The sequence below is a fragment of the Trypanosoma theileri genome, assembly GCF_002087225.1.
Source record: "Trypanosoma theileri isolate Edinburgh chromosome Unknown TM35_Tth_1_V1, whole genome shotgun sequence".
Classification (NCBI taxonomy): domain Eukaryota; phylum Euglenozoa; class Kinetoplastea; order Trypanosomatida; family Trypanosomatidae; genus Trypanosoma; species Trypanosoma theileri.
Window position 1 is genome coordinate 431,565 of NW_021639843.1, and position 21,396 is coordinate 452,960.

At 38.8% G+C, this 21,396-nt stretch overlaps 5 protein-coding genes across 5 annotated transcripts; all 5 read right to left on the reverse strand.

The window, feature by feature from the left end:
- Positions 1 to 528: 528 nt before the first annotated feature.
- TM35_000012570 (uncharacterized protein) lies at positions 529 to 6,156 on the reverse strand (the record flags this gene model as incomplete). The annotated part of the gene is made up of 1 exon (XM_029020938.1): positions 529 to 6,156. One exon carries the CDS (start codon positions 6,154 to 6,156, stop codon positions 529 to 531), a length of 5,628 nt encoding a protein of 1,875 aa, XP_028887446.1.
- Positions 6,157 to 7,484: 1,328 nt separating this feature from the next.
- On the reverse strand, positions 7,485 to 9,815 carry TM35_000012580 (putative serine/threonine-protein kinase Nek3-like; the record flags this gene model as incomplete). Its single annotated transcript, XM_029020939.1, has 1 exon — positions 7,485 to 9,815. The coding sequence occupies one exon, from the start codon at positions 9,813 to 9,815 to the stop codon at positions 7,485 to 7,487; it is 2,331 nt and encodes a 776-aa protein (XP_028887447.1).
- A 472-nt stretch (positions 9,816 to 10,287) lies between these two features.
- On the reverse strand, positions 10,288 to 13,806 carry TM35_000012590 (uncharacterized protein; the record flags this gene model as incomplete). The annotated part of the gene is made up of 1 exon (XM_029020940.1): positions 10,288 to 13,806. One exon carries the CDS (start codon positions 13,804 to 13,806, stop codon positions 10,288 to 10,290), a length of 3,519 nt encoding a protein of 1,172 aa, XP_028887448.1.
- Positions 13,807 to 14,276: 470 nt separating this feature from the next.
- Positions 14,277 to 17,492, reverse strand: TM35_000012600 (uncharacterized protein; the record flags this gene model as incomplete). Its single annotated transcript, XM_029020941.1, has 1 exon — positions 14,277 to 17,492. The coding sequence occupies one exon, from the start codon at positions 17,490 to 17,492 to the stop codon at positions 14,277 to 14,279; it is 3,216 nt and encodes a 1,071-aa protein (XP_028887449.1).
- A 407-nt stretch (positions 17,493 to 17,899) lies between these two features.
- On the reverse strand, positions 17,900 to 21,286 carry TM35_000012610 (uncharacterized protein; the record flags this gene model as incomplete). Its single annotated transcript, XM_029020942.1, has 1 exon — positions 17,900 to 21,286. One exon carries the CDS (start codon positions 21,284 to 21,286, stop codon positions 17,900 to 17,902), a length of 3,387 nt encoding a protein of 1,128 aa, XP_028887450.1.
- Positions 21,287 to 21,396: the final 110 nt, after the last annotated feature.

Here is a 21,396-nt window from a genome sequence, read left to right on the forward strand (position 1 = left end):
TCTCTCTTTATACTCTCTCCTCCTGTATGTGTGAGGTGATATCCTTCCTCTAATCCTTTCCTTTCCTGTGTAAAGAAAATAAAAAAAAAATAAAAATAAAAGTCAAAACAAGAATCACATAAGAGTAAATAACATTCCACAAGTATCTTTTGGTTATACCTTATGTTTACACACAAACATTGGAAATCAAAAACAAAAAAAAAATATGAAGAAACGACGGAAAATAAATAGGCACACGACATTATGCATAACTGATCAATAAACAATTCCACACGAGTAGTAATGATAAACAGTAGGAGAGAAAATAGGAGAGGTGGTAAAGAAGAACTAATATATCATATCTGTATAAATATGTCAATGTATATCCATGTTTTCTCTCTTTCTCTTTCTCTCAATATATATAATTTGGGTGATCGCGTACATGTGGTGGTTGTTTTTTGTTTTTTTTTTTCTTTTGTACGTCTGTGAAGAAATGCATGTGTCAAAATATGCGTCTATCTGTCATAATCTATAAATATATTTTGATTATCAGCGCCACGGTTTTGGTTGTGGACTCCAAGAAGAACGAGAAAAGCTTCCACGTAATGTACCAGGTGACAACACAATATCAGGTGTATTACCGTGAGTATTTTCACTACATCGCTGATGATGTAGACAATGCCGACGATGGGGTGTAGTTTTCGCTGCTGACATACCAGTACGTACTGGAGTTTCATTTCGTACAGAGTCTCGTAGTACTGGTCCATGTTGTAATGCAGCTAGAAAACAGCGACGACCAACAACTTCGCGGTCTTGTTTAAAAAAGGCATCAACATATGAAGGAGTTTTAGATCGTTTTCTAATACCAAATAATTTTTCATTAGATCTTAGATTAGGAGAACCATCTCTTGCTACTGCTCCTGTATTTCTTGACATTGGAGTGGAAGCAACACGCTTGGGTGAAACCTCCCGTTCTTCTATAATTCCCTGAAGAGATGCTAAAACCACTGGATCTTCAACTGGTGATTCACTTGGAATTGGACTACTGTGTCTTGAAAGAGAACGTCTTGAATTACCACGGACACTAGATCCTTCACTCATGAATCGTCGAGCCGCATCTTGTCGATGACGTGGTGAACAAATAGTAGTAGTAATAGATGATTCTGGTTGTAGACGTTCACTTGCTTTGTATGCCTTTTCACCAAGTGGATCATAAGCGAAGGGTCTACGTTGTAACTCCAAATCTCCCCATACTCCAGGTCCTTCTTCAAATGGAATTCGTTTCAAGTGTTGTGATGGGTTACTCTGAGATCGTCGTCGACTAGGGGATTGAAGAATATTAACGGATGTCCACTTGACATTGTTACTATTTCGACTCCTAGAAGAACGTTGTAAAGCCCGCCATTCAAGTTCTTCATGCTGACGTCGCCATGACATGGTTGGGCGCATATAATTAAATGGAGGGTAATTAGAAACACATTCACACTGACATTTTTCAAGAGGAGCCATAACCTCTTCAGAAGAAGGTAGTCTACCGAAATAACCAGAAAGATTTTCCTTATTATAATCATCTACATAGGTTTCTCGGTTATCATCCATTTTTACATTAAGCCCTATATTGGCCGTTACGTTATTATCAAGCGAAGAACAAGAAGAAACATCACTCTGTGAAGTATCATTATTATCATTATTGTTAGTACTTGTAGTAGTAGTAGTAATAACAGGAGGAGGAGGAGGAGGAGGGGGAGGAGGAAGAACAACAGCAGCAGATCTTTGTCCACTTCCATTTCTTTCATTATCATGATAATCAACACTACCTGCTGCGGTGGCTTCGTGCATTGTAGAAAGTGAAACTTCAGGCATAGTCTCACTCGCACGTCTTGCTATATCAGAGGTTCGAGAAACTGTTCTTTCTGATCTCATTCTATTTTCTTTAGCTTCTCTACCACAGGTAGTAGCAAAAATATCCGCTACTGGGGAACCCTTAGAGTCAGAGTCCCTTATTATTACTTCTTCCCCAAGCTTATTTCCTCTTTGTTTCTCGTCCATGTAATTCTCATCAAAATCAATCGAAGTTTGACTCCAGTTGCAAGGTTCCTCTAACTCTTCTACGCTATCAAAAAGTTCTACATTCTCTTCCTCTTTCTCTTCTTTTTTCCCTTTAAAACCATGAGGGTTTTGACGGTATTGTTGACTATTACTCTGTGATAAAGATGAGAATGATGAACATGAGGAACTTACAGATTCCTCAGAAGGTTCACTTATTACCTTTTTATTTGCTTCTACATCTACCCCTGTTTCTACATATGATGATGTTGTTGTGGAGGATGGTGATAACGACAGTAATTCATTTTCCTCAAAATGTTTCTGACATTTTTGTGGTGTCCCATCAAATATAACATCATCTTGATAAGGACGTCTGGTTGGCGGTGTTAGTTGTGTACCGCACGACACTCGCAGTGTTGACTTTTCTCCACGCAGTTTAGTAACGGGTAACGGTGTGGCGGAACATCGACTGTGACTATGTGTTGACAATTGCGTTTTCTCCTTTTTCTTCAGTGAACATGGCACTAAATGACAGTTGGGTGGCCTTGACTCACAAATAGACCTCAACTGGGACGTAGGCTGAGATGAAAGATTTGCCGTAATACCAATATCACGATGTGTGGTATTTCTGAGAAATGAGTCTTCCACTGACAATATAGACGGTTCTGCAATATTATATGAATCTTTCGATACCTCTGGCGTAGAGTGTGGCATTCTAGAGGAAGGACTATCCATATGATGATGCATATACTGCTTTATTTTACCTTTCTTAGGTTTATATGGTAAAGTGTTTGTCACTAACGTAGTAGTTGCAGTGGTACCTGTAGTATCAGTATTACCTTTATTGTACTTTGAAGTACTATCTGTAGTTGTATTAGTATGTGGAATACTACGCGGAGGTGGAGAAGATATTGTCCAAGGTCGAACTTGTTCTCCAGAGGATGAATTCAATACTAATGAATGAGTTCCCCCAACTGCAGCTGTTCCTGTACCTGTACCTGTAGTTGTTATTGTTGTATTGCTATTATGTGTATTAGAAGGAATTGTATTGGATGTTGGGTTCCATTCAAAGAAGAAACGTTCTACGTTTTGTTCATTTCCTGGATACGATAAACTGTAACCATCATCATTACCAGCACTTTTTTCAATGAGAACAGGATGTACTGCACTAGTATTTCCTGAATGTACGGTAGAAAACGTAGTCGTATTTACATTTTTTATCTCTGATTGAGATGGGATCTGTTGTACTTCTATTTCTGCTGTCATATATGATCGATCACCTTTAATAGATGTAATGTCACTCAGTTCAATAGGTATTTCACCAACAGTTACATCTTTTTCCTGATGCGATACCGTAGTCGTTTCTACATTTCTATTAGTATGAATATCTTCATGATATTCGGCTTCAATTCTTCGGTATAATTTACTACGAGAACGAAGTTCGTTAATATGTATCATTTCACGTTCTCGAACTTCTTCTTGTAGAATAATATTAATGCGACTTGCTTTCTGTCTCTCATGTTGTCTAGTGTAACAGGCCTGTACTTCTAATAAGGCGGCAAGACCTAAATGAAAGAGTCGTGCCAAATCTCGACGTTCTTGTAATTCTGCCTGTCGTAATTCCTTTTCTCGTATTTGTGTTTCGTTATTTATTAATGCAGCAATACGATGGGCACAATCACGAGCAATTTGAAGTCTTTGTTGAATTTCAAGTTCAATTCTTCCGCTTTGTAAACGATGGAGTTCATTCGTAGCTTCAGTTAAGATACTCTGCCACTCACATGCCTCATGTAAATAAATAGGTGTTGGCTGCATAGCTGCTTCCATTATACGGTGATAACGCAAGAGGAGATAAAATTTAGCACTCTCATTTTCTATAAGAAATTTTCTTTCATTAATTTCTTCTGACAACATACGGAGAAGTTCAATCTCAAATACCCGCATAGTACGTTGTATATCATCCATACTTTCATTAACATCATCTCGAATAGGAGAAGTATATTTTGTTACTTTTCTCAAACTACTACTACTTCCAACACTACATTGTTGTTCATGTTCATGTTCATGTTTTTCTTCTCGTTGTTGTTGTTGTTGTTGTTGTTGTTGTTGTTTACTTAATAACTTTGTTTTTCCTTCTTCTTGTGGCTTTTCTTCTTCTCTTTTAGTGGGAGTTGATGATGCTATCAAAAACTTCTTTTTATTTTTTCCGGAAATCACCTCTACAGACGAACGTGACGATCGATTAGTGGTAGTAGACCCAAGTACTTTTTCATTTGGAGAAGTTCGTGTACTTGAGTGTCTTCCGGATTTGATGATATTATCTTTTCTTGAATGTTTCCCATCATTCCATTCTCCCTGTACTACTGGTCTAGTTTGCATATTACTACGACGCTGTGGAGAGGAATAACTGTAGGAAGAATAACAAGAAGAAGAGGTTTGGGGTTGATTCCTCTCTCCAGATGCTAAGAGCATAGATCGCTGAAATGTGTGTTCAAGCAACATTCGGCGCATTCCTTTAATATAAGCATCACGAATGGTTCGACGTCCCTTCTCTTCATATTCCATTAACACTACAGCCTCCTTTTCTAACTGAAGTTCATGAAATGCTTTCATGAGTTCAGACTTCGCAGGTACTGCTGATCGTGCACGGCGCGATTTGTTGCTACTATTACTTCCAGATTGTGTAGTTTGAGTGAGAGAAGTTCGAGATGTGGGCAAACACTGAGGTTCACTTGTCACATTTCTCGAACTGTTTCGCAGTGATTTATCAGAGTTTGCAGATCTTTTACGTTCTTCCATTTCCAGAGAAGGGCTTCCACTGGTAATTATTTGCTTTCTCCTTTTTTTCTTTTTATTCATGCTACTATTACTGCTCTCTTCATCTGAAGTGGTCCATCCCTCATTTTCACGAAGTAGTGGGTAGATCACACTATGCTTTGATGATTTTGAATTTCTACCCATATTTTGCATTCCTCTATTCCGTTGTCTTCGCGCAGCGGATGTAGTGACTGATGACGACAATGATGATGATGATGATAAGGATAAGGATTTGCTTCGAGTATCCCGCGGTAGTGAGTAGTGGAGTGAGGTGGGTGATAATCTTTCAGCATCACTAGTTAATGGAGGTGTTTCCAATGTAGATGATGATGGCAACATGTGCTGCCCTCCACTAGAGAATGGTGGGCGCGGTAGTTGCGAAAAACGCACAGCATCACGAGAAGTCGTATTTCCCCGTTGTGGGGTTGAAACACGATATTGCATATGTGCGTCATTATTATTATTATCATTATTATTGTACACTAGAAGATGCTGTAGAGGACTTGTTATTCGACGTCGTGGGGGAACAGCAATGAGGAGCTCACCTATTGGTCTACGTTCAGAATGGACAAGTCCACTAGTGCGATTCCTTCTCCCACGAGTATTATTATCATTATTATCACTACTACTACTACTACTGTCACTACTACTTCTCTGTGATAGCCTCATTCTCACATGTCGTCTACTAGAGGATTTCACTTCACGTTGTGCTGATTCTCTATCAGTTCTTCTTGGCGGTGAAGGTCGTGGGGAAACCAAAATAGTACTACTGCTACGCCGAAGAGCTGTTGTTGTTGTTGTTGTTGTTGCAGCTCTTGTAGCTGTTTCTACTGCTGGACTTAATGTAAATCGTGCTGGTGAATTCAACACCTGACGTGCCTCATGGTTTTTCTCATCTGTCAGAAGAAAAGCAGGTGGCGCAGGAGCGGGTGATTTCAAGAGGGTAAGATTCGTGTTATTCCCACCCATTCTCTCTGTGCTATTGATGTTGTTGTTATTATTACTATTATTATCGTTGTTGCTATTGTAGTTTCGGTTGCTTCCACCCTTATCGCCATTTGGAGAGGTGTGAGTGTCCACCCCATCGCGACGCGGCGTGCGCAGCGGAACGCGCAGCATCACCGGTCGCGGGTCTGTAAATGAGCGCACAGTGGTGTTGTACAGCATATGTCCATGCACAAGGGGCGTGTCCTTATCGCTATTCACATGAATGTCCTTTTCCTTTTCTTTCTCCTTTTCGTTGTCGTTGTCGTTATCCGCCACTGCGGGGCTTTGGGGTAAACGCGAGGGTGTCGTGCCAGCGCCACGGGACATGATGGCACACACACACACACCTTCACCCCCCTCAACCTACCCTTAGGTGTATATATATATATATATATATATATAGAGAGAGAGAGAGAGAAAGGGGGAGAGAAATGAAAAGAAGATAATAGTAACAAAAAACAGAAAATATAGAACAGTTATAAAAAAGGAAAGGTAAAGTGAAAAAGGAAGTGAAGGTGATAATAAAGAACTAATAAATGCGAACATAACAAGAAGAGCAAATAAAAAAGCCCACAATAATAATCATAATAATAAAAGAAGCAAACAAAAAACAGAAGAATGTGAAAAAAATCATCAAGAAGCAGTGTACGGGTTTATAAAACTACTGAAAAGAAATGAAAAGAACTTCAGATCAACAATACGCTTCCATACCAAAGATGGGGGGAAAAAAAGCAAAAACAAAAAAAAAAACCCAATGAACAACAATATAACTGAAAAGAAGAGGATTATTTGACCATTACAAGAAAAATAGAGGAAGATATAAATAAAGAACGACTACTTCCAATACACAGAAAAGAAAACAACAACAACAAAAAAAAAAGAAAAATAGCATAGAACTATTCATAAGCGTTAGGTCTGGTATTCAATAAACATAAAATTATTAACATAGATCAATTGTAAATAGCCCAATAATCAGATTTATCATGTTTCACCTTTTTCTTTTCTCCTCCCTTAGTCGAATAACAAACGATTAAAGCAAAGGAAAATAATTTTTTAAAAAAGGGAAATTATTCTCTTAATGTAACAACAGTTACTTTTTTTTTTTTAACTACGAAGAAGTAAATAACTTCATATCATATCAAGCAAGCAAAAAAAAAAGTCATTTAAAAGACAATAACAAGAAAACAAGCAATATTGGTGAAATCCCTCTCCGCACACCTTCCGCAAAAAAAAAAAAAAAAGGAATCTAATAAAAAGAGAAATTCCATCATCATGAAAAACAAAGCATAATATTATCTTTCCCTCTCATCCCTTTAATATCTTTTTTTTTCTTTTTTTGTTTTTTCCTGTCCAGCAAAAGAGAACAACACGATCAACAACAACAACAACAAAAACAACAACAACAAAAACACACCACTACCCAGCAGAAATAATAATAATAATAATAATAATAATAATAATAATAATAATAAAAGAAAAAGCAAACAAAAAGTTAAACCGTTCAAACATCTTTTCTCTTAATTTCCACATATTCATGTATTATCTCACACCAAACATATACAAGGGCACCCCCTCCTTTACTCTCATTCCACACACACACACTCTCTCTCTCTCTCTCTCTCTCTCTCTTCACCTTTACATTCACAGTTGAGATATTACTGCACAAAACACGAACTACAGTGATTGTGATCCACTACGCGATGAGGTCTTAAATGACTGCGATGGACCAAATTTCCTCTCGTGTTCGGTGCCTCATGTACCACCACAAAGCTACTGCAAGCACTATACTCCGTGGCACCATCACAAAACTCCGTATTTGTTATTGGTGAGACAACATCCACAGTTGCTGAGTATGCGGAGAGACACAAAGTATTATCAAATAAATTTCTTCGTCTCACTGTTGTAGTTACAGTTTCTTCATATAAAGCATCACTAACGCTTCTCAAATCATCTAATGGTGTCATCGGGCGTGTTTCTTGGATTTCTGTGATTGATGAAACAAGAGATGTTTTTTTAGAACCCCTACGTAAATTATTAACTCCTTCCACTTTTTCAGATTTATGCTCTTCAATAGAGAAATTCAACGACCCTTTACAATGCGGTTGCATAGACTCACATATTTCTTTTTCTGATGCCGAAAAGAGTGTGGGTGGACTAACCATTTTGTCAATATTATTAACACAAGAAGGTTGAGGTGATAGAGAGTTTCCGATTGATGTTTCTTTTTTTACCACTGTGGTTGTTGTCGTTGTATTGGTAGTGCTGTTCTGCTCTCCAGCTCCAAAATTATTTCCTATGGTAACGTAATCCACTCTCTCTTCTCCTAACGTAGGAATTTCATCGACTGATGTTAGTTTATTATTGGAAGTTGGAGAAGTATTTGACATTTTTCTCTTTTGAGCATCCAACTTCTTCTCAAGCATCCTCAGTAACTGTATGTCATTCTCAGAATAATTATCAAAACAGCAATTTGTTTCATCACTGTTTTGACTATTTTTAGTTTTGATTTGAGATATTTGTCGTTGATGTGAAAACGGAACTCCCTCCACAACACCGATAGTGCTGCTACTTTTACTGCAAGAAACTTTATTACTTGATATAAGAGAAGATTTTCCCATTAAATCTGTTTTTACTGATGTCTCATTATTACTGGAACTGTTTTTAGTAGCACCACAATCACTTATTTTCACGCTTTCAATATCGCTTTCCACACAAAGCATATTAAGAGGTTCAACACCAATTGCATTGTTTTTACAGTTTTCTACTTCTGAATATGATAAAGGTATTCTCTGCTGTTTTTCCGTAACATCTGCGCTATTACATCGGTACCTCGATGGGACCAGGGAACCACCCAAGACATGAAATACAGTATTTAATGTATCGCATTTATCACGTGGATCTGTCCGCATAGAATGAACAGATACATCATATTGAGTATATTCACTACTTGGTTGAGTCCCTGTAAAGAGGCGTCCACTATCACGTCGTATGGAAAATGATTGTGAAAGAGGAATGGATACGGAACATCTACTGTCACCGAATCCACTTGGGCGATGACGGCTTAGCATATATTCTAGTTGTGCACATGTTGGTCTGGATGATGGATCTTTTGTCAACATTGACAACAGCATGTTATGGAAACCAGGAGAATAACGTTCTGCAATAAATGGTTCAGTGACAATGTTTGTTTGGAGGTTAATACGTGTACCAAGGGTACACATTTCATATACAATAGCACCAATAAGCCAAATATCATGTTTCGATTCACGAGGAATAGAGTCAGAGAAGAAGCGATAACCACGAGAAGTAGAAAGAGATGAATTTTCTGAAGAATGCATTCCTTTAGAAACTGATTGTTGTTGTGGCTGCTTTCCTTCACTTTCCTTTTCATCACAAGATAAAAAAGCATTTCCAAATCCACAGAGTCGTACTTTACTGAAATTATCATCATATAATAAAATATGATCACTTGTAATGCGGTCATGCACAATTCCCTGAGCGTAAAGTTGTTGTAAAATATTTAATAATTGCATAATCAGCCGTACAATTTCATCCTCTGCAAAAAAAGCCGTTTCCATGCTCATACTTGCATCTGCCTCCACACCTCTCTCATACACCGCACGCAGCCTCGAAAGTCGTTTTTGTTGTGCATGTTGTTCGTTTACTTGTTCTTCTCTTCTCTGCTGGCGCAGGAGTCCCCGCCGCCGTCGTATTTCCTCCCGCAGTGACCCCAACGCGGCGAACTCCGTCATGAGCGTCACGCCCGTCTCCGTCTCGACGGCGTCCACGAGGCCGGCGATGTTCTTCACGCGCCGCATGATCTCCACAACACGGCGGGCCGCCAGCCGCTGGGGGGTGTCGCGGCCGCACGGAATTGTTTTGGCGGCGCAGTGGAGGCCGTCGGTGGCGCGGGCGAGAAGAACGTGGCGGCCGCAGTCGCGTGGCGGGCCGACGAGGGGACCCACAACGGAATAGTTCTCATCCATCCGCACAGCGGCAGCAGGCCAAACAACCACACAGAAACTGTATACACATGTACAGGTGTAGATGAAAAAAAAAAAAAGAAAGAAAGAAAGAAAGAAAGAAGAAAAGAAGGTTCACAGAGAGAGAAAGAGAGAGGGTGGGGGATCATCAAATCGTACTGACATTGTACGTGTGCATGAACAATTCTATTATTTGATAATAACAACAATACCAAAATGCAACGGTGTAGGTGGGTGATTAACACCTAACACTGTTATCACCATTTGTAGAGACTCAATTTGTATATGTTTATAAAATAAACATGTATTTACGCATCCTCCCTTTTTTTTTTTTTCTTCCTTCCCTCTCTCTCAGACACACGGACTCTCTCTGTCTGTCTACAACGATGATGATAGAAAGAAAAAAAAAAAAAAAAGAATGTAAAACAGAACCCATATGTCCTCACACACGTTTCGCATTCATAACCATTATTTCTTATTCTGGTCCACACCAGACAAGAATATCACCACTATTCTGCGTTAATTCCGTTTCCCACTGTACAGCAGCATCACCTTCACATTGCAGCAATATACGCCACTCTTCTGTACGAGAGACATTTAACACATCATCAGACTCTTGCAACTCCTTCTCCTCCGAGAGGAGTTCAAATAGCGATATAGGTCTCCCTAAAGGACGTAGTAATACACCACCATTACCATTACCATTTTCACTATTAGTTACTATTGCTTCTAAACCATTTACTTCTAATAGCATGTCTTCTGGACTTTGGTAGATTTCTGTGTTAGGATGCACTAATACAGTATCATGCAATGATTCTACTTCTGTTTCTTGTTTGAGAACAAGTAGTGGTGGATGTATCCCCTCCACATATCGACGTAATACACCGTAAAGTGACGCACAACTAGAAATACCATTCACAGCTTGCACACCGGCAGGATGAGTATCAAAATAACCCCGGGACCATCCTAATCGATTATCCAATTCTGTAATACGAATACCACGATGTTGTCGTAGTAAAGGGCAAACATACTCTTCAACAAATGCCTTAAGACCAACCGTTACAGGAGAGTGTTCAAATGCAACACGTAAAAGAGTCTCACCGCTTGTTGGTTCCCTTTGTAATTGAAAAAATAATGGAAAACGTCTTACAGCTTTCTCTGCCAGTTGTAAACTAGTTTCATTATTATCATTATTATTATATTTTTCACTCCATCTTGTGTTTTGCAAGTACTGAAGAAGTAATTTTGGTTTGAGTAATGCAAACCGTTGTTGGTCTTCTATTGGTTTTATTCCTTCCAGCTGTTGTCCTTCTTGTCGTATTTTATTTAATAGATCCCATAGCATATAATCATCATTATTATTATTATTATCACCAATAGAGGCTATGGATGTTGTTGTGTTACCTTTCCCTAGTAAATACCCATCACGACAATGACGACCAACACGCCGCAAAAGTGATGGGAGATCACCAAATCGTGGTGCAAATCGCAAATTCCACGCAAGTCCTTCAGCGATGAGTCCCAGTGGAATATCTTTTTCAGGTGGAAACAGACGAGCAATAAGGCGTGCATATAATAACCAAGCTCCAACAGGTCCACGATGTGCTGATATAAGCATATCTTCCGTATCACTACTACCACTACTGAAGTTATGAAAGACATCAAAAAAGAGACCATCAAAGGCCTGTAAAAAGGATGAAATAGTTCCAAGAGTGGAAATAACAGAATTCCAACGAATCCGGCGAAGTAGCGTTTGCAATCGTACACCTGAAGGAGCGGATAAATGTGGTAGAAGAATCACAAACACTGCATGAATTGTAGTTTCTGCAAAATGAAGTAAAGCATCCGGTTGTGATGCATTAAGAACCCGCGAAAGTTGGGCATCAAATGTAAATAATTGCTCTTTTCGCTGAGTTACAGGTGGTGGTGGTAGTGGGGGTGGGGGTGGGGATGGAGTGGGCAATGATGATGATGATGATGATGATGATGATGATGATGATGATGATGATAATAATGGTTTTGCGGAGAAAGGAATATCTCTTGATACCAAAGGAGTGTTATGTGTTTCTTTTTTTTCAGTAATACTTCCTAAACAAATACAACTTGTTTCTTCATTAAGAAAAATAGGAGGTTTACATCCACGTAAAATATCAATAACATCAGATTGTTTTAATGATAAACGAGATGTTTGTAACCAACGTTCTACAAATGAAAGAGGCATAGTGATTCCTCCTTCCTTTTCTGTTACTACTACTTCTACTTCCTTGTAGCATTTAAGAAAAAAAGGTTCAATAGCCTCTCTGTATAACTGAGCAGTACCACACATATTCTTTCGAAACAATTCCATTATTTTCAATGCTTGTAGTTCACGTGATGAGAGTTGCACAACCTTCTTGGAGTATTTATGCCATGAAATGTCTTGACTTGCAGAAACCCCATCTACAACATCATACCGGTGTAAAACACCCAACATCGCATCTCCATCATTTCCTGATGATGGAGGAACAAGAACTCCATGTAATTCTGCAAATGTAGTTGGCACTTGACGCAATTGACGTTTTCTCAAAAAAGTTACGGCTCGTATAATAGTGTCTACATCTTGTAGGAAACTAGTCGCGACAGGAGATGCGGCTTCTCCTCCACCTTCTAATACCCATGCGGCCACCTCTTCCATAGTAACATTTGCTTGTTTACGTGAATCCAACTGTTGTTGTGCAATCATAACATCTTGTACAGTAGAGACTACAAAATAAGATGGAAACCGTGAAAGCACTTTTAGAAAACTTCTCTTTCGCAATAGTGTAGCAATTGTAGGCCACGAGACCAGTACTGAAAGTTCATTCATTGGCACTCCAGCCGGCCGCCTTGCAAGAGATGACTTGATAGATGTTAATGTTCGCATAGCGAGTTCTACACGGGCCGCATTTGACAATTGCAGTCGCCACTTTGGCAACACCACGCGAGGCGCATAACTCCAACAAGGCGCTGCTGCCGCCACAAACGACATCGCCGTCTCTTTTTGTGTTTTTGTGAGAAGTGGTGGAAGTGAATGGTCCTGTTTCTGCAGTAAGTGCTGTACACGTGCCTGCACAAGATCCATCCACACATCGGGGGCATTCACACAACCGTCAGGCCCCACACGCCGCTTCAGAGATTCCCATGCAAATGGGGCCACACTTCGCCACCACCACCACTGCAGGGAAAGTAAACACGTTGGGGAATGAAAATTAGAATCATAATGTTTTTGATTTTTTTCTTGTTGTGGATAAGAGTATTTTATAATATCACGGTGTAGACGAAAGAGACCATTATCACACGGATGCAGAATTCGCTCACGGACACCAAGAAGAAAAGCCTCATTTACAAGATCTCCCATAAACCGACAGGCATTTCCATTTCCAGCAAGAATAGATGATGATCCTCTCATTTGCTCAAGTATGACAAGACAGGCCTCTACCGAAACTTCGTCTGACGATGATGATGATGATGATCGAATACGATTTGGGTTTCCTGCAGTAGTACTAACGAGTTGAGAGTATAACAATGGAATAATAACACCATGTAAAAGTTGAAATAATACCTTATCCTTATCTTCATTACTATTCTTTTTTTCCATACCAGATGATGACCCTATATCTATAGAATTTAATTCAACAGTAATCGTAGATGCACGATACATCACTTTTGATCCTTCTCTCTCATTTAATCCATCACCACCTTGTTGTGGTAATAAGAATAAACCTAAACGTTGCAGTTCAATCAAATTCTTTTCAAATTCCTTTATTACGTTATTCATATCGTGTTTTATATTTCCTTCTTCCTGCAAACGGTAGCAGTGAAGAAACAAACATTGAGCATCTGCCATCGTACAAGATGCCCCAATACCTAAAGGAAGAAGACAACATATCTGCTGCAAGTGTGTGGATAAATGAGAACTCCTGCAGATGACTGAAGTATTAAAGAGACATCGCAATCGTACTCCCGTTCTTATCATCAATTATTATCAATAATAAGAAAACACACACACACACACACACACACAAATAAACACAGAAGCTAAGAAACAAACCAACACATACACTGTTTCACCTTACAGAGAAAGCAAAGAAAAAAAAAAAAAGAGAACGAATCATATATTAAAGAAGAAAAAAAAATCAAGAGAAAGAACACACACCAAAAAATAAAAAAAGAGAAAAAGGAACCAAGAACCAAAAAAAAAAAAAAAATTACAAGGGTATTCGGACTATTACACACATCTCCACCTGCTTATGTACCTTCTCATGAGTTTATCTTCTAAAGTAATACCTAAAATAAAAATGTTTAGGCGTACTTCTTCTGCATCATATTACCAAAGTTTATCAGCGCCATTCTGTCCAAAAAAAAAAAAGAACAGAAGGGAAAAAGAAAAAGATAGAGATAATGAGATAGAGAATTATCCTCCCTTAGTGTAAGAAAGAAGTTGTATCAAGTCATTCTGGTTGTACTGCTTGACTCAACAGCAGACCAGAGAGTCTGCAAAAGAAGTTCAGTGTGTCTATCAGATATACTTCCTGGAACCATAAAGAGTTCCAAACGCTGACAAAATGCAGCAACACCAATAACCCCCAAAAATGAGTGTTCCACCATCTTTCCATTATGGCGCCCAATCTTTGAAGATGATTCTTGTCCTTTTATATTCTCAGGTGAGATCTTTAGAGCAAAGCATAACTCCTCCATCACCAGATTAGGCAGCACACGCTGCAGTACAAGAATATCTTGTGAATGTTGACTCTGTTGCTGCAGCCATTTGGCACTTCCAGGACGATAGGGTACGGCTGAAAAAGATTGAACCGCAATCGCACTATCCACAAGTGGCATAAGTGCAAGATCAGCAAGTTGTTCACCAAGACTAGCCCGTAAATCTCCTTGAGATGACTCTGTCGGAGAACGTCGAAACCTACGTTGTCGTAATTGTTTTCCATTTCCACTTTTCTCTGTTTCTGAACCTGAAATAACTAATTCAATCTCATCATCCTCTGTCAAGGGTGGGACAATGTAGGTAAAAAGATGAACCAAGTATGATATCCATAAGCGTAGCAATCCAACAGGTTGTAATTGGAAACCAAACACCATTCGATGTGCAAGTTGTACAAGAATACGAAAAATAGCAATATCTCTTGATGTACAAAATGTGGCTTGGCGTCCCATATAATCTTGAGCACTTTCACCAACTAATCGTATCTGTTGTTCCCATTCTGTACGAAGCCACAACAAACGATGTGATAATGTACGGAAAATAGATAATATAATAAGTGTTCCACACGGTGTAGGAAACCATAAGGGAGTATCACACAATAAAACATTATCCATTGCTTCTTTTGATGCCGTAACATCTCCTTCAGTAGCAAGAAGTTTTAAAAATGGATCATGTATAAAATCATCACAATAAGCAGTTACCACTTCTTCTGGAGTTTGTTGTCCATTAGTATAAAGACTAAAAAGATGCTCTACTTTTGTAAGAGCTTCTTCAGCAGAGAAACAATTTAATAGAGATTGAGTAATACTTTTATACAATAAAAGACGTATACGAAGTCCTCTTAGATCCCATGGTAATGAAAGGAAACCAGATACAAGAAGTGTCATCAAACATTGTTGTCGTTCATAAAAATCTTCTCCATCAACTGTATCCATTTCATCATCATGATCATTATCACCATAATGATCATCATGATGATGATGATTATTATTATTATCTTTACCCTTATCGTTAGAACGATCACAGCACAATTTCGCTAGTGTTGGCAAAAGTGTTTCTCGTAAAGTCTCATGTACATTAAGACTCGTTTTCCCCATTCGTTCAAACAACACAAAGAGAGAACACAAAAGGCATAAAAGCAAAGGTGAATTCTCTCCTAACGCTTGTACAACTCGGTCATGAACACATCGTACATACCAACTCAGTAAATTTGCCTCTCCCATCACACCTCCTTCAAAATTTGATATTAAAAGTGATTTTAATGATGTTTTTACATCATTAAAATCCTGATTCATTATCAAAGAATACAGTTGACGTAATAAATCAACTAGTATATCCTGCTTTTCAAGAGAGAGAATAGTAAAACAACTTGGATGATATATCTGAATAAAAAATTCAGAAAAATACACAGACCAAGATTTCTCACATTTTTTATCCTCTCTTTTCCTCTCCTCCTTCGCACGTTCCCGGTCTGAAGATACAAAATACCGAAGGTTTCCACATGTTATATTTTCAATATATTCTTCTAACAAATTACGTTGTGACTGACGGATAGCAGAAGAGATAGAATCAGCAGCATCAGCATCTGCTATGGTATTCGGTACATCTTCACTAACTTCTTGAAGTTGCAAAAATGTTTGAAGAAGACGTACAGTACGTCCCCATGCTGTTATCGCTTGATGTCGAGCCCAAGACTTCACTAACGGAACCGATAAGAAAATATTTGGTAGTAATTCCATCGCTAGTTCTGCTTCCATTATTGCTTTCCAGTGAAAGGTTTGACGAAATAAAACATTATGTACTGTTATAAGTGATTCACCTGCAGCTAAACGATCTGTAGAAAGTTGTACAGTAAGAAAATTTAATAATTCTCGCTGTAGCGATTCAAAAAACATACGTTGTGCCTCAATTTGTTTAATCGTATTAGAAGAAATATTAGAAGATTTTAGACTTTCCATTTCTAATAAATAAAGTGCTCCAATATATGCAGAAATCAAGGACATAAAAAAAGTCCACATAGTTTCATCAAATATCCCTTTAACATCTGTAACACATTTAGAAAGAAAAGTGTACATGTCTTGCCATGTTAATTGAGTCATGACATTAACTATTTGTTCTATTTCATTGTTTGATTCTTCAAGAAGAAAAACATTTTCACCCTCAGAAGAAGCTCTTATCATGAGCTGATTTACTCGTTTTAATAGTAACACTATGTTATTACGTAAAATGATATCAATACCAACACACATTCCACGAAATGATCCTGTCACTTTTACCATTTCTTCCAAGTCTTGCATTAATTGTGTAAAATATTCTTTTTTATGAGAGGATAACACTTCATGTTCAGCTGTATTAGGTTTAGTATCTACTGCAATAGATTTTTCTAAGAAAAATTCTGGAGACAATAACTCCTCTCCAATAACATCTGTTATACAGTTCAATAGAAGAGTGTATAAAAAAGAATACCCACTCTCACCCTTACCACGCCAATGACGCAGTAATGGAATCAATAACTTACGACGCCAGTATGGACGACGTGCAAGTTTTAAGAAAATGGACTTCGCCTTTTGATTTCTTCCTTTAGGGAGAAAAGGAAGTAGTAGCGGAACTTTACTCGCATCACCCACTTCTCCATATTGTTTCTCAGATAATAAGTAGAGACATAAGTCATTTAAAAAAGCCTTCTGTGTGTTCGTATCACTCTCAGGAGTTAAACAATCATCATTCACAGTGTCTTCCGTTTCCCTTTCTCTCTTCATAGATGGTGTGGGATCTGTGTTTTCCTGTGCGGTAGCTGATTTCCCATCTCTCCGTGTTATCGTGGAAAGCACATCTGCTAAACATGTGAGCAGTTGTTCGGTCTGCGGCGGCTGGCGCAACCATGCGGGAACCGCACCGTCCATGCAGAGATCCGGCGGATGTGAGATTGGCGGCGGCACATGCATCCAGCACCGTGCGTCCTTTGAGGAAATGACTCCCACCCACACACACACACACACACACGTGGCGGCCAATAAACACCACAGAGAAGGATGAGAAGAAAGAAATAGAGAGAAAAAGAAAGAGAATGGTTAGAGAAACGAAAAAGAAAAAAAAAAAATAGAGAGAGAGAGAGAGAAAAAAAAAAATAGAAAGATATATTGAGGATAAAAATCGTTTATATAATTTTAGTATATAAAACAAGATGATCAAACAAGAAAAGAGAGAGAGAGAGAGAGAGAGAGAGAGAGAGATAATGAAAGAAACAGAAGGTAAATTCACAAAAAGAAAAAAAAAAAATGAAAACCCCCTGTGCAAAACAAAGACAGGTACTATAAATAGTTATCTATGGCAATTGTAAAAAAAAAAAAAACTAATCACAAAATATCAATGTCTTCACCTCATCAACATATCGCTGAAGTTCATTTTCTTTTTCTTCTTCTATAAGTAGTACTATATACCGTAGACACGTCTTGCCATCTCCAATGAGATGTATACAGCGTAAAACCTCACTTCTTTCTGAAGCCAAATCAACTTTATTGAGAATATTTTTTTCATTTCTTTGATCATTCTCATTATTGTATATTTCTTCTTCAATTGAACCATTTAATTCATCTGATGTAAAACGGTAAAAATCAACAACTTCTACTGGGACCTCAGTATCCAATAACATTCCACTCTTAGCAAGAATATCAATGCATTGCTGCCTTTCCTGTCGAAGTGAAGAAATAGAAAAGGAAGACTTAACACGAATTCTATTTTTATCAGACCACTCTGTATCAAAAAGAGAAACAAGAGTACGAAGAGCTTCATGTACAGACTCTGCATCTTCATATAACTGTGTTACCCAATCCCTGATAAATCTTTCTCTGGTTGCAGTATCATCTACACGCAGAGACATCAGTGGAGGGGGAGGAGAAAAAATAACAGGTTCACTTGATGTAATGAAGTCTTGTTTACTGTTTAACGAAGAAGAAGGAACACGTTTTATACACTGTGAAGAACACGAAGAGGACCTAATTTGGTAAGCCTTTACAGGTGAAGAAGCAGATGATGGAGACAAGAGCAAAGGACGTCTTACCGTAGCTTCTTTCATTCGAGGTTTTTCTTTTAAAGAATAAGATCTGGTACCACGAGAACCTGTTTGTGATTCTAACATATCCATATCGCACAATATTTGTGTGATATTTGCAGAGATTGCATGACTTTCGTCTACATCTGGTCGAATTGGTGACATTAGTACAGTATCTTCACGAGATTTATTATTCTTTTTCTCAGGTGTTTCAGTTTTCTGCAACTCACGATCAGGTGTATCACCAAAAGGAGAATTAAGTACGCCTCGTGCACCCAAACCATCTCGGACTTTCATCCACTGATCGTGATTAAGTGTTTCATCACGCTGCGTTGTTGCATACGTATTTTTTACTACAGTTTTATCATCAAATGGATGGTCCTTCATTGATGTACATTCAACTTCTTGGATTGATGAAGCTGTCACTGGCAAGTCAACCTGTCTTCCTTTGTTACCCTGAGGTAAGTGCGGTTCTTCATGAGACTCTTTTTCACAATTTCCCAACGAATTTCTTGGACAACCATTTAAATCCTTGGAAGAAACTAAAAACTCATTATCATTACCATTACTCTGTATGTTTTCTTGCTGTGAGACATCAGCAACGCATGAGGATTGTAAAACTGAAAGTCGTTCCACAAGAACAGATTCAAGATATTTTTTAGACTGTTGGGCTAATTGTTTTAAAAGTTCTTTCCGTAATGGTTCACCACCATTACATCGTGAAGGTTTTGTACGTCCATGTTTTTCATTATCTCTATTTTGTATCTTACTGTTTTGGATAATACGAGTTTTTTCAGAGGTGTTACTGTACCCCTGACCAAGTGTTGATGTAGCACCTCGTGTCAAAAGATGCATATAGTTAGCACACTGTGATTCGTCTGCTGCCACCTTCTCAGTAGGTACCAACGAAATATCAGAACTTATTGGAATACCATGAGGCGCATAAGGTAATCGAAGACGGTTACTTTCAATTTGTGCATTTGCAGCCGCACGGGAGTAACTGAGACGATTTCCATCAATAAAAAGAAGTGAGGGACATAAATTGCGCAACAAAGGACGATAACAACCTTTTATGCGTTCCATAACAGGATTCCCGCGTAGCATTACGTGTTGTAACCCCTTAGACAATGACAGTGGACGAATAGAAGCTTGCGTCTTAAGATTATTATGAGCAAGATCAAGTGTTTCCAAAAGGATTAAATGTGCAATACCATCCACAAAAGATATTTTATTGTGACTGAGAAATAAATGAGAGAGGGCAAGATTCCGTTCCAGTCCCAACATTGACGAAAGAAGGTTGTGACGGGCATTTAAAAGGGTAAGCATCCTACACTGATCTAAACCAGTGAGTTCTCGCAGATTATTACCACTCACATCCAACCGTAAAAGTGATGGTGGAAGAACACGCAATGACGTCAGACCGTTTTGTCCTATACTCAAAACAGTGAGAGACTGAAAAGCTGCAGCCGAGGTTAATGATGCTGACAATTGCAGAGAATCACCCTGTGAAGAGGATCTTGACCCTGTTTCTCCCTTCAACACAGAATAAGACTCAATCACTTCCCAAATATCATCAGTACCATGAAGTGCACGCAATTTCCCAGTGAGGACTGTATTGGAAAGATCTACTACGGACTTTAGCAGAGGACTGAGGTTAGCTGTAACATCCAATGGTTCCTCATCATCCTCCAGTGGTGAGTTTTCAGAGTCTACACGCAATTCCTGTTGTTGTTGTTGTTGTTGTTGATGCTGCTCTTGATGTTGATCATTACGCTGATGCATTGAATGAACACTCTTTCTTTCATTAGCCTTCATATCAGCATACTGCTGTGCATAACCTTTTTCCCGGGTAGTTGCCAAAACCGCCCCAACGGCACCATGTCCTTCCAGTTCTTTCTCTGCATGATGCCTCACCTCTTCACTCTTTCCACCAATGACAGAACCCACCGCAGCCATATCCGAATAGCCTCTCGTTAGCTTATTCTCTGCATAAGAGGAACCCACACAAGCAAATGCCAAGGAATCAACTGGGCCTGAACTAGATACTTCATTCTCACCTCTGCTACGGCGTGCTGATCCGAAAAGAGCGCTCCGCCGCTTCTGAAGTGCTTCAGTGTCTACCCCGCGGCGTACTACACTATTCACACTCAACACACGTGAAACTGACGACCCTTCTAATTCAGAATTCCCTTCTTCAATGCATTCTTTCCCTGAGGTTGTTAACCGTAACATACATGGCTTCGAAGACAATAAACGAGCCTCTTCAATATGCCGTAAAGAGTCAGCTGTTAACGTAATACCACGGAGATCAAGAATCTCTAAGGGAGGGGAACAACGTGACAGAAGCAATGAAAGATGTCCAACCGATCGGTCTGTGAATGAATTATCATTCAACTCAAATACGCAATGCGAAACTTTGTGTGTCTTCAGAAAGATTGGGCTGAACAACTTTAACAACGTCTCCGCAACTGCGATAACTTCCCTGTCGCCAAGTCCCATAGATGCAAGCCCAAGACAGACAGTAAAGGAATGAGCGGAAGCTTCATTACCATCCGATGTCGTCACACGTAAACCTTGTATGATACCACTCACACACTCTGAAACACGCGCAACACCTTGCCTCCGAAGCTCAACAGAGAGAGTTTCCGCGAACGCAACCCCAAAGGCAGACATCCTTTCAGATTGCATAGCAAGAAAAACCTGCAACCCCAGAATATTTTTCTGCAGATACCAAACGCACTAATTAAATAAGAAAAACAAAAGCACAAAAAAAAAAAAAAAAAAAAAAAAAAAACAAA